This window comes from Tachyglossus aculeatus, chromosome Y4, assembly GCF_015852505.1.
Source record: "Tachyglossus aculeatus isolate mTacAcu1 chromosome Y4, mTacAcu1.pri, whole genome shotgun sequence".
Classification (NCBI taxonomy): domain Eukaryota; kingdom Metazoa; phylum Chordata; class Mammalia; order Monotremata; family Tachyglossidae; genus Tachyglossus; species Tachyglossus aculeatus.
In genome coordinates this window covers 2,642,139-2,655,492 of record NC_052096.1, presented here as the reverse complement: position 1 = coordinate 2,655,492, position 13,354 = coordinate 2,642,139, and the positions used below count along the sequence as shown (strand labels likewise).

The 13,354-nt window shown below is 57.9% G+C and overlaps 1 protein-coding gene across 3 annotated transcripts in view; it reads left to right on the top strand.

The window, feature by feature from the left end:
* DLG4 (discs large MAGUK scaffold protein 4) overlaps positions 1–13,354 on the top strand; it is a 31,676-nt gene continuing 18,322 nt past the window's right edge. For all 3 annotated transcript variants that reach the window (XM_038768590.1, XM_038768589.1, XM_038768588.1), the window contains exon 1: positions 1–87. In XM_038768590.1, coding sequence (XP_038624518.1) covers positions 58–87 — 30 coding nt within the window. In that variant the 5' untranslated portion in view covers positions 1–57. The remainder of the gene's footprint in view (positions 88–13,354) is intronic.

The window sequence follows — 13,354 nt, the reverse complement described above, 5'->3', positions numbered from 1 at the left end:
GGGGAGGGGGGGAGAGACCCCGATGAAGCCGGCCCCCCCCCCATCCGCCGCCGCACGATGGACTGTCTCTGTATCGTGACCACGAAGGTAGGGGGGCGAGCTGGGGGGAGGGGGGACCCAAACACGGGGGTGGGGGGTCGATTGGGAACTGGGGGAGTCGGGTACCGTTTCGGGGGGCCCCCCCGCCTCCGATTTTGAGGCCCAGAGCCGGTTTGGAGGGACCGGGGGAGCAGGCCCTCCTAGAGACCCCCTGTCAGGGCCCGGTCCTAGGGGCGCCTTGGGCATTTGGGGGGCAACACCGGGTTTGGGGGTGCGGGTTGGAGTGGGCCTGCTCCTGGGGGGGGGGCGGACGTGGATTTGAGGGGTTCAGAGCTGATGTGGCAGGTGGTGACTCTGGAGCCGGTTTTGGGGGGGCATCCAGCTGCTTCTTGCTTAGGCCTGTTGCCTCCAGAGGGCCCGGTTCCATTTTGGAGGCACACGGTTATTGGGGGGGGGGGGGGGGATTCACCCAGAGACTGGGGGAGAAGGGGAAGGGAGACAGACAGAGGGGATGTGGGTGTGAAGATGCGGGGGGGGGAAACCTTTGGGGGGAAGGGGAGGGTCAGCTGGCCTGGGTGGGGGGCGAGGAAGGTGGGAGGAGGGGGTTGGCGGAAGCCGGAAAGGGTAGGTGGAAGGGGTGGGTGGCTGGCTGAGACAGGGTCCCCATCTTCAGAGCCCCCCCTTCCCCGTTCCCCTGCCTCCTGCCGCCCCCGCTGCCCCTGCCCCAGGCGGAGGGAGGGATGGATGGATGGATGGTTGGATGGATGGATGGATGGATGGATGGATGGATGGATGGATGGATGGTTGGATGGTTGGATGGATGGGAGAACTCCAGATGCAAGATGGAACTCCCGGCTCTTCCTCACCCCGGGCCTGCCCTCCCACCCTGCTCAATGAATTTCAGGGGGCTGCCTGCTCTGAAGTGGGGGGGGGGGGTCCCCCCAGACTGGGGAGGGAGGACTCTGGGTCAGGATTCGGGATCCAGGATGGAGGGGAGGAGAAGAGGATGTGGCCAGGTGGCGGGTGGCGGAGGAGGAGATGGGGACAGCGAGGGTTGGTCGAAGGGATGTCGGGGTCAAGGCTGGGGGGCAGGGGGCCGGCCCAAGTCTCTGGTGTGGGGCGCCCGGGCTCTGGGTCCCCCCAAAAGGAACAGTCAGTAGGGTGGGGGATCAGGTAAGGGGGTGGGAAAGGGCACCTGGGTGAGGAAGGTGCGGGGTGGGGGGTCCGCACTAGCAGCTGGGGAGGGGGGCGATGGCTCTGGGGAATGGGACAGGAAGTGGGGGGCTGAGGGAGGCGGGGTCAGAGTGAGTCACAGGATGAGGTGGGGAAGGGGTTATATTTAGTGGGAGCTGGGGTGAGGGGGTGCAGCAAGGCAAGGCTGTGCGAATTCCATGTCACAGATGACACACGTACATGTGTGGTGTGGACGTGTGTGTGTGTGTGTGTGTGTGTGTGTGTGTGTGTGTGTGTGTGTGTGGATGTGGCTTCTGATTCCCACTTGATGGTATCGGTTCCTGAGGCCCAGAATCCCACCTTTCCCTCAGGCCCTGCCTCTGCCTCTGTGTGTGTGTGTCTCTCAGTCTCCATCTCTTTCTGTTTCTCTCTTCCTGTCTCTGGGCCACATCTCTGTTCGCCCTGTCCGGGCTCCACGGCCCCTCGGTGACCCCCGGCAGTCTTCGGGGCCGTCCCGTGACCTGTTTTGGAGAGAGAGGAAGGGGCTGGGGGTGGGGAGGGTGGCGAACTGCAGGGCTGGGGGTGGAAAGTGGAGAAGGCAATCCAAGATGCAGACAAACATCTTATATTGTTGTATTGGACACTCCCAAGCGCTTAGTACAGTCCTCTGCACACAGTAAGCACTCGGTAAATACCATTGACTGATTGACGTCTGCAACCAATCACACATGAAGCCACCACGCTAGCTCCACCACAGCCCCCAATCAATCAATAAATCAATCGCTGGTATGTATTAAGCACTTACTATGTGCAGAGCACTGTAGTAAGTGCTTGGGAGTATCCAATGCAACAGAATTAGACACATTCCCTGCCCGTAATAAGATTATGGTCTAGAGGGGAAGACAGACCTGCGGAAGAGTCCGCCAGGTGTGCAGGAGACCGTGGGCAAGGCTACCGGCAAGGCTGTGGATGGCAAGCCCATTCCCGTGAATATGCCCATACCCTGCCCTGCTCCCGGGACTCAGTTTCCCCCTTGGTTCTGCTCAGAACAACCTAGCATCAGCAGAGAAGGGTGCATGTGCGTGTGTGTGTGTGTGTGTGTGTGTGTGTGTGTGTGTGTGTGTGTGTGTGTGTGTAGAAGCAGGGCGGATGGACAGGGACCTGAAGAGATGTTCATTCATTCCATCATATGTATTGAGTGTTCACTGTGGGCAAAACACTGTACTAAGCGCTTAGTACAGTGTTCTGCACACAGTAAGCGCTCAATAAATATGATTGAATGAATACTAAGCGGTTGGGAGAGTACAATATGAGAATAAACAAGCACATTCCCTGCCCACAAGGAGCTTACAGTCTAGAGATCAGTGTGCTGATTTGCCAAATTGCCTGTGATTACTCAATCCCCAATTCCCCTCGGCTGGTCGGGGCAACCCCCCCTTCCCACTCAATCAGTCAATCATATTTATTAAGCGCTTACTGGGTATAGAGCACCGTACTAAGCACTTGGGAGAGTACAATACAGCCAAGATGGTAGACACACTCCCGGCCCACAACGAGCTTACAGTCTAGAGGAACACACACACGTGCACACCCATACCCACACACCCCTCCTGTCTCTGCTGAGGTTGCAGCAACTAAGGACCCCTTGCTTCTGAGCCAAAAGAGCCAAGGGGGAGACTGAGTCCCAGGAGCTGAGCAGGGGTCGAGGGGTAGGGGAAAAGTTAAGTGCTGGAGAGGACTCTTGTGGATCAGGGGATTCCTCAAAAGAGGAGGGAGGCTGAGGGGAGGAAGGGCCTTGAGTCTGGCAGTCCTCCCTACAGAGTAAGCACTCAATAAATACCGTTGATTGATTGATTGATTGATTGGGAGGTGGGAACAGGGTCTGAGGCAGCTGGAAGATGGAGGGCAAGGAGAGATGAGGGTCTAGGCTCAGCTCTGTGGGGCGGGGGTGGGGGGGGGGGGGAACAGTGACCTTTTTGTTCCCAGGAGATCCTGGGACCCCCGGGAGGCTGTTGGGCGTTGTAGTCGATTTCCCCTGGGTCAGCTGCAAAGCCAGTCAATCGTGTTTATTGAGCGCTTACTGTGTGCAGAGCACTGTACTAAGCTCTTGGGAGCTGCCAAGGCACGACAGCCAGGATTGTGGAGGGGGGGGGGGGAGGTGAAAGGGGAAGAGGGCATCTCTTCTCCCTCTGTGGGACCACAGAGTGTGGAAGGAGAGGGATGCCACCTCCTGTCCTCAGCCCTAGGCTCCCCTAGAGTGACTCCAGCCTCCAGCTCCTTTCTCACTGCCTCCCACTCTCCCCGGTGCTATCTCTCTCTCTTTCTTTCCAAGGCCGCTTCTATTTTTCTCTTCCTCTCTATGCCCTCTGCTTTTGTGCTTCTGTGTCTCGCATTTGGGACTTGCTGTCTCTGTGGTCCTCGTCCCATGTCTATACGGCTTTGCATCCGAGTCCCGCAATGTCTCTGTGGGTCTTTCTGCGTCTCGGGGGTCTCTTGATCTCTCTCTCTCTGGTCTCTGTCTCTGCCCGTGGGTGTCAATGTCTTTGCATCTCTGTCTCCCTGTGATCTTGGGTCTCCTACTCTTTATAGCTGTTTCCTTCTCTCTGGGTCTGTCTCTGTCTCTCGGCCTCTGACTCTATGTCTCTCTGTGCCTCCATATCTCTGCCTGGGTCCCCATTTCTCGTTCCGGGTCTCCATGTCTCTTCCTCTGCCTCACTCTGTGTGTCTCCATATCTCTGCCGGGTTCCCATTTCTCTTTCTGAGTCCTCATGTCTCTGTCTCATCCTGAGTGCCACCACATCTCTGAGTCCCCGAGTCTCGCTGTCCCTGTCTCTCTCTGTGTGCCTTCGTATCTCTGCCTGGGCCTCCATTTCTCTCTGTGGGTCTCCATTTCTCTTATAGCCGTTTCTCCCTGGGTCTGTCTCTGTCTCCGCCTCACTCCGTGTGTCTCCATATCTCCGCCTGGGTCCCCATTTCTCTTTCCGGGTCTCCACGTCTCTCTGTCTCTGCCTCTGAGTGCCTCCCTATCTCTGACTGGGTCCCCCTTTCTCTTTCGGGGTCCTCGTGTCCCTTTATCTCCGCCTCTCTCTGAGTGCCTCCATCTCTGCCTGGGTCCCCCTTTCTCTTTCGGGGTCCTCGTGTCTCTTTATCTCTGCCTCTGAGTGCCTCCCTATCTCTGCCTGGGTCCCCATCCATTTTTCTTTCCGGGTCTCCAAGTCTCTCTGTCTCTGCCTACCTCTGAGTGCCTCCCTAGCTCTGCCTGGGTCCCCATTTCTCTTTCGGGGTCCTCGTCGTGTCTCCCTATCTCTGCCAGGGTCCCCATTTCTCTTTCCGGGTCTCCATGTCTCTCTGTCTCTGCCTCAGAGTGCCTCCCTATCTCTGCCTGGGTCCCCCTTTCTCTTTCGGGGTCCTCGTGTCTCTTTATCTCCGCCTCTCTCTGAGTGCCTCCCTATCTCTGCCTGGGTCCCCATCCATTTTTCTTTCCGTGTCTCCATGTCTCTCTGCCTCTGCCTCTCTCTGAGTGCCTCCCTCTCTCTGCCTGGGTCCCCCTTTCTCTTTCGGGGTCCTCGTGTCTCTTTATCTCTGCCTCTGAGTGTCTCCCTATCTCTGCCTGGGTCCCCATCCATTTTTCTTTCCGGGTCTCCATGTCTCTCTGTCTCTGCCTCAGAGTGCCTCCCTATCTCTGCCTGGGTCCCCCTTTCTCTTTCGGGGTCCTCGTGTCTCTTTATCTCCACCTCTCTCTGAGTGCCTCCCCATCTCTGCCTGGGTCCCCCTTTCTCTTTCGGGGTCCTCGTGTCTCTTTATCTCTGCCTCTGAGTGCCTCCCTATCTCTGCCTGGGTCCCCATCCATTTTTCTTTCCGGGCCTCCATGTCTCCCTCTCTCTGCCTGGGTCCCCCTTTCTCTTTCGGGGTCCTCGTGTCTCCCTGTCTCTGCCTCTCTCTGAGTGCCTCCCTCTCTCTGCCCTGGTCCCCCTTTCTCCTTCGGGGTCCTCGTGTCGCTTCATCCCTGCCTCTCTCTGAGCGCCTCCCCATCTCTGCCTCTTTCGGGGTGCTCGTGTCTCGTTATCTCTGGCCGGGTCCCTCAGTTTCCCTCACCGCCCCCACCCCATCCACGCTCTGGGCCTCTCAGTCTCGCCCCGCGCTCCCTCCGTTGCCATGGCAACCGGCGACGACTCAGGCTGCGTGGTGAAGCCCGGGGGCGGGGCCGGTGAGGTGGTCCGGGGGGGGGGGAGGGAGACTTCGGGCCCGCCGGGGGTAAAAGGGTTAACCCTGCCCCGGCCCTGATTGGGCGACGCCACACGCTGGGGGCGGGGCCTCCAGGGAAACGGGAGGCGTTCATTGGCTGAGGCGCGGTGGCGAAGGGCAACAGGGGCAGTGGGCGGGGCCTCCGGGGAGGTGGGCGGGGCCTGAGGGAGCTCGCGCACGCGCACTCCGGGGCTCGCGCCGCCACTAGGTGGGGCCCGATGGCCGGGGCCCAAAGGGGAAGGGGCCGGACCTGGGCCTCGGGGTCCCCGCGGTGAGGCAGGGGGGCGGCTACGGGGCAGGACGCCTGGGTTCCCCAAGATGGAGGGTCCGTCCTGGTCCCTGGCAGCCCCCGTGTCCATGGGAGACGGTTGCCCTGGCAACTCCAAAGGCCGCGAGGCTGCGTTGCTAGGTGACGGACAAACTGAAAATGGAGGTGGGGGAAGTACCGGGAGTGCTAGTGCCCCCTGGTGGCGTCTCTAGGGATGCACACAGCCCCCCCCCCCCCCACCAACACATCCCCAAGCGGTGCCTCCTGAGCCATCTGGATATCGGGGAGCGTAGTATCAGGTGCCCCCCGGGACTGCCGCGTTGCTTGGGATGCCCCTGGGACCGTTTCGTTGGGCCTTGGGAGATTGTTTGGGGATTTCCCTTTTGTGGGATTTGGGCCAGAGGGTTGGGAGGACCTTAGCTGACCCGTGCAAGGGGTGAGGCGGAGAGCCAGCGTGGGAGAGTTGGTGAGAGGGGGCTGGTTGGGGCGAGGTCCTTTGGAGATTTGAAGTCTACTACGGCTGAATCACTCTGGTACGAACAACCCCTTAATACAGCCCTATCTAGCCATCCCCGATACGTACTGTTGCCTGTAATAATAATAATAATAATAATAATGGCATTTATTAAGCGCTTACTATGTGCAAAGCACTGTTCTATGCGCTGGGGAGGTTACAAGGTGATAAGGTTGTCCCACGGGGGGCTCACAGTCTTAATCCCCATTTTACAGATGAGGTAACTGAGGCCCAGAGAAGTGACTTGCCCAAAGTCACACAGCCGACAATTGGCAGAGCCGGGATTTGAACCCCTGACCTCTGACTCCAAAGCTCGCGCTCTTTCCACTGAGCCATGCTGCTTCTCCGAGAAGAGGAATAGCTATTATTGTTTTTACTGTTATTATTCTTATCGTTATTGTTGTTGTTGTTTTATCTCCCGTCTCCCTGGCATTAATATCCTAGGATCCAACTGCCTCCAGGTTTAACTCCCCAACATCCCCACATACCCCTAGATTCTCTAGGCCCCCAATATTAACCCTTCAACGTCCTCTAGGCCACAATATTACTCCATAATATTCTCCAGCCAGCAGTATTAACTCCCAAATATCCTTAGATTCCCCAGAGTCCTCTAGGTCCTCAATATTACTCCCCTAAATCTTCCATGCTGCAGTATTAACTCCCCCATAATTTCCAGGTCCCCAGTATTAATCAATCAATCATACTTACTGAGTGCTTACTGCATGCAGAGCATTGTACTAAGCGCTTGGGAAAGTACAGCAAAACAATATAGCAGACACAGTCCCTGCCTACAGTGAGCTTACAGCCTAGAGAACTCCCCAACACCTTCCAGTATTAACTTCCTAGTGCCCTCCACATCCCCAATATTTACTCCGCAATCATCATCATCAGTGGTGGTTATTGAGTGCTTACTGTGTGCAGAGCACTGCACTAAGCGCTTGGGAAAGTCCATACAACAAAGTTGGTAGATGCGTTCCCTGCCCACGATGAGTTTACAGTCTAGAGGGGGAGACAGACGTTAGTATAAATAAATAATTTATAATATACAATTTATAGGTATGTGTGGGGTGAATATCAAATACCCAAAGTTCACAAATTCAAGTGCATAGGCAGCAACACAGAAGGGATAGCGAGCCGGGGAAAGAGTGCTTAGTCGGGGAAGGCCTCTTGCAGGAGATGTGACAATAATAATAACTCTGTACTAAGCACTGAGTTGGATATAAGCAAATCAAGTTGGACACAGTCCCTGTCCCATGTGGGGCTCACAGTCTCAATCCCCATTTTACAGATGAGGTAACTGAGACACAGAGAAGTGAAGTGATTTGCCCAGGGTCACACACCTGACAAGTGGCAGAGTTAATAAAACTTTGAAGCAGGGGAGAGTGGGGATCTGGTATATGTGAAGAGGGAGGGAGTTCCAGGCTCCCCACTGTCTCCAGCACTAAGTCCCCAATGTCTCCAGGTCCCCCATATTATCTTCCTAACACCCTCCAGGTCCCCACTATTGTAATGGTATTTGTTAAGCACTTACTATGTGCCGGACACTCTACTAAGCACTGGGGTAGAGCCAAGCTAACCAGGTGGGACACAATCCATGTCCCTCATGGGGCTCACAGTCTTTATTCCCCTTTTACAGATGAGGTAACCGAGGCACCAAGTGGTAGGGACTACAGACCACTAAGTGATTTGCCCAAGGTCATACAGCAGACAAGTAGCAGAGCCGGGATTAGAACCCAGGTCCTCTGTTTCCCAGGCCAATGCTCTTCCCATTAAGCCATGTTGCTCCCACACAGATTATCAATCGTAACTTCCTAGCACCCTCCATACCCTCAATATAACTCCCCAATTCCTCCAGACCCCAGTATTCTACAGGTCCCCATGATTTACTCCCCATTATCTCCAGCCTCCCAGGTGTTACCATTCTGCAGTACCCTGACCAAGTCAAGGGCTGCACATGACCCCGAATTCCCCGCATCATCCCCTTTCTGCTCCCCCCAATCAATCAGTGCTATTTATTGAGCACCTACTGTGTGCAGAGCACTGTAGTAAGTGCTTAGTACCCAAATGCTGAGACCTGCCACACGTGGAGTACCAGTAGCGATGCCCCAACAGTGCTCCCCGACCCTAGCCATCCCCTTAAAACCAAACAGTAGCTGCCCCCCACTAACCCATCCCACCCTCTGGCTTAGTGGACACCGGTTGCTTTCCTGGGACCAAACCTCCAGGACTTTGACCTCTAGGCTGTAAACTTGTTGTGGGCAGGGAATGTGTCTTATGTTGTTACACTGGACTCTTCCAAGAGCTTAGTACAATGCTCTGCACCCAGCAAGCGTTCAGTAAGTACAATTGAATGAATAAATGAATGACCTTTAAGGGGCTGGGAGATTGGGGTGCTCCACGCAAGACAGGTCTTAGCATTTGGCTATTAAACGTCTCTGTATGTAGTAAGCACTCAATAAATAGCACTGATTGACTGATTGATTGATTGTGGGGAGCAGAGATGGAGTGGTGCAAGGAATTTGGGGTTGTGTGCTTAACCGGATGGTCTCTGATTCAGTCAGTGTACTTCAGGCAGCTCAGGGAATGACTGGGAACTTGGGCCCCATCGTTTTTTTGTGGGGGGCCATCCTGGAATGTCGGGGGACCTGGAGACTTTGCCTTGAAAGCTTGGGAAAAGTAGGGGGAAAGAGGGTTGAACAACTGGAAATGACAAAGTCAGAGAGCCAGGGAGCCTGAGGGGTGGGGGACGGGAGGAGAAAGTCAAGAAGAAGACTCAGCCTGGGTGGATGAGTTGGAATCTCATAGTTTTGGGGGGCACCTCTAGATTGGAAGCGGGGGCTCCACGTCTCTGGCCAGTCATGGGGAACTCTGAGGCAAACCTAGAGTTTAGGGGATGGTTACTAGTTGGGAAGGGACCACAAGGGGTGGATGTGTGGGAACAGAGTTAAGGGGTGTCGCTTAACGTTGGGATTGGGGCAAGATGGGAGAAGAAGGGGGACCAGAGATTTCTTTAGGCAGTCTGTTACTTGGGGAGCAGTACATGAGCGGAGGACTTGGAATTTTGGGGTGCGGTGGGCAATGGGTTGTTCGTTTAGAGTTGGGGGAGTAGGTGGCAGGTTTAAGGGGGCTTTGAATTTTGAGGGGAAGGGAAGGCTCCATGGGGTGGGTGAAGGCACTGCTATTTGGGGAGGTGAGCAGATATGAGGAGGGGGGCAGAAGCTGTCCTGGAAGCAGATAGGGTTGAAGGAGTTAGAGCAGTTAGAGTGTGGAACTGGGGGAGCTGAGGAGGGGGCAGCTCATGGGAGAGTTGGAGAGCGAGGCCCGGGGAAGGGTACCTGAAACGATGAGGTGGGGAGGGGGGTGGAGAGGTGGGGGAGCAGATGCCAGCCAGGATTTAGTGGGTCTGGAGGCTGAATTTGGAGATCCGTTTGCGGGGATGGGGGAGCGAGCCTGGATACAGGGGGGTCTGGAGGGAAGGATTGGTTTCAGGGAGATCTGGAGGGCAGGGCTGAATTTTTGGAGGGGGGATCGGGTGGGTTTTGAGGGGGCCGGTGTGGGGCCAGAGGCTGCGCTTTGAGAAGATGCTCAGTAAAGGGAAGGGGTGAAGGAATGGGGTTCTGGAGGGGCGGAAGGGGGGACGAATCGTGGGGGGCCCCTGGTTCTGATGGGTTTGGAGCTCCCGGGCCGGGCTGGATTTGGGCCGCGGGGTTGGGGCGGTATTCGAGGGGGGCCTGGGCGAGGGGAGGGAAGGCTTCGCGTGGTTGGGGGGCTTCGGGTTTTTTCTTGGGGGGCAGGAGGGGTAGAGGTAGGACTGGATTGGGGGGGTTCTGAGGAAATCACTTGGAGTCTTTTTCGGGGGTTGGGAGATTGGGGGAGCACGGGAGAGTATTGGGGGGCCACGGTCGAGGGAAATAGGGGGCTCCCCATGTCCCCCCCTCCTACCTCCCCCCCATGACGCTCGCCCGCACTGCGCAGCCTCGGCTCCCCCCCCCCCGCCCCCCCTTCGGCCGCAGCCTCCTGTCGCCGCCGCCGCAGCCCCCGCCCCTCCCCCTCCCCCCAACCCCGGGGCCCCCCGATATAACGGCCCCCCCATTCCCGCCCCCTCCCCCCCATGACGGCGGCGGCCCGGAGCAGATTCGCCTCCATGTGTCTCTGTGTGGTAGGTGCAACGACTCCGCCTCCCCCCGACCCCAACCCCCTGACCCCCCCAGACTCCCCCCAGACCCCCCCCAGACTCCCCCCTCCTCCTCCCCGGCTTTCCCGCCCACCCCCACCCAAAGCACCCAAACTGCGACTCCCTCCCTCTTCCCTCGCGGCTGGGGGGGGGGTCCAGAGGACATCGGGGAGCCCCCTCCCCCCGAGTGCATCCTCCTCCTTCTCCCCTCGTTTTCCTTACTCCGAGCCCCCAATAATTGGAGAGGGGGAGGGGGTCAGCGGGAAGGCCTAGGGGACTCCAGGCCACGGCTTCAGGGGAGGGGGATCCCCTGGAGAATGCCTGTCTCCCCCTTGGGCCTTTCCTCCACCGCACCTCAACACTTTCGGGGCACACCCCCTCCTCCTCCCCGAGAAACTTTCTGGGGAGTCCGGCCCCCGGGCTGGGGGTTAGGGGAGCCCCTGAGTCCACAGAGGCGGGGTGGGGGGCAATGTTCTCACGGCTTCACCCCCACCTTTCCTCCTTGGCACCCCCACATTTCCGGGGTGCAGCCCCCGGGCCTGGCCTCCACCCCAGTCCGGGAGAGCAGAAGAGACTGTCTGGCCCCCTGCCCCTCTTTTCCATCCAGGCGCACAACTTTTGGGGGTGGCCCACGTCTGTTGCAAGGCTAAGGAAACAGCAGCCGGTGTCAGGCCTGGGAGAGATGAGGGGGTCAGAGGAGCCTGTGGGGTTCGTGGTCCGGGTCTCTCCCTTGCCCCCCCCTACCATGGACCCCTGGCAATTAGGGGGGAGGGGGCGAAGGCCGCCATCCTGGACCCCCCTGAGGGGAGGGGGGCTCAGCATCACCGGGCCTGGATGCTTCCCAATGGGTGAAGGCCTGGGGGAAGGGAGGGGGGGCTCCCCACCCCCTCTTTTTCCTCCCCGTGGCGGCCCCCATTTTGGGGGTTCGCACTTGACTTCAGCCCCTCGACATCAACAGCCGGCAGGTCTGTCGGTGGGGGAGAGGGGGTGGTGTGAAATTGAAGCCCCTCCCCCGGCTCCTCCCTCCTTCCCAAAACACTTTCTGCTCCGCACCCTCAAATTACTACGGGATCGTCTTCGTGTGTCCCCCCCATTCCCTCTCCCCCAGCCCCCGACCCGCCTCTCTTTTTTAACCCCTGAGTCCCCCCTGTCCCAGAGGGAAGCCCCGGGGGAGAGGATTTATGATGAAGGAATGCTTTCGGTGGGGAGTGGCCTGGGGGGGTTCCTGGGTTTTGGGGGAGCAGATGGGGGGACAGGAAAACGTCCTGGAGACCCCGGGAGGGGAGTGGGGGTGGGTAGGAGGGAGCGGGGCTCGGAGTAGGGGGAGAGGAGCGGGGAAGGGGGGAGATCCGGGGTACACGACCCTACCCCAAGGTGGGGGTCGGGGGTGGGGGCCTGCAGGGGGGCGCAGGCCTCTGGACCGAGCTGCCCATCAGAGGAGCAGCGTGGCTCAGTGGAAAGAGCCCGGGCTTGGGAGTCAGAGGTCGTGGGTTCTAATCCCGGCTCGGCCACTTGTCAGCCGTGTGACCTCGGGCAAGTCACTTCACTTCTCCGTGCCCCAGTTACCTCATCTGGAAAATAGGCATGAAGACTGTGAGCCCCACGTGGGACAACCTGGTTACCTTGTATGTACCCCAGCGCTTAGAACAGTGCTTGGCACATAGTAAGCGCTTAATAAATGCCGTTATTATTATAGCAAGCGCTTAACAAATAGCAACATTATTATTGTTATCTGGAGCAGCCAGCGGGACCCCTCCCCGCGCTCCCCCCGGCCCTCTAATCCCCCGTTCTTCCTTCCTCCCCCCGACCCAGATAATCCTATTTTCCGTCGCCATCTGGCCCCTGGACAGGGGAGGGAGTAGGGGTCGGGGGGGGCCTAAGGAGCATTTGGAGAAGCAGTGTGGCTTAGTGGAAAGAGTACGGGTTTAGGAGTCAGAGGTCATGGGTTCTAACCCCGGCTCCGCCGCTTGTCTGCCGTGTGACTTCGGGCAAGTCGCTTAACTTCTCTGGGCCTCAGTTCCCTCATCCGTATAATGGGGATTAAGACTGTTAGCCCCACGTGGGACAACCTGATGAGGGGATTAAGACTGTTAGCCCCACGTGGGACAACCTGATGACCTTGTATTCCCCCCAGCGCTCAGAACAGTGCTTGGCACATAGTAAGCGCTTAACAGATGCCATCGTTATTGTCATTTGGTCCGAAGCCCGGGCCTGGAGCAGGGTTCGGAGAGCCCCGGTGGGCAGCGGGGGACTGTCTCCATCCCGGAGACCCCCCTCCCCATCCCGGCCCCCACCGGGGCCCGGATCCCCTGCCCACCCCTCGGCTCCTCGATTGGACCTAGGCGTCCCCCCCCCCCCCGCCCCAACCTGTCCCCAGTCCTCTCCCGGAAATCATCATCATCATCAATCGTATTTATTGAGCGCTTACTATGTGCAGAGCACTGGACTAAGCGCTTGGGAAGTACAAATTGGCCACATATAGAGACAGTCCCTACCCAACAGTGGGCTCACGGTCTAAAAGCGGAAATCCTCCGCTTAGCCATCCCGGGGGGCGGGGGGCGGGGAGGATGGGAAGCAGTGTGAGAAGCAGTGAGAAGCACTGAGAAGCAGTGTGGCTCAGTGGAAAAGAGCCCGGGCTTTGGAGTCAGAGGTCATGGGTTCAAATCCTGGCTCCGCCAATTGTCAGCTGTGTGACTTTGGGCAAGTCGCTTAACTTCTCTGTGCCTCAGCTACCTCATCTGTAAATTGGGGATTAAGACTGTGAGCCCCCCGTGGGACAACCTGATCACCTTGTAACCTTCCCAGCGCTTAGAACAGTGCTTTGCACATAGTAAGCGCTTAATAAATGCCATCATTAATTACTTAATTAATAATGGGGAAAGGGGCCAGCATCCCGGGACCGGCTCCGCAGGCAGCCGGACGCCTGGGTCCCCCGGCCCCC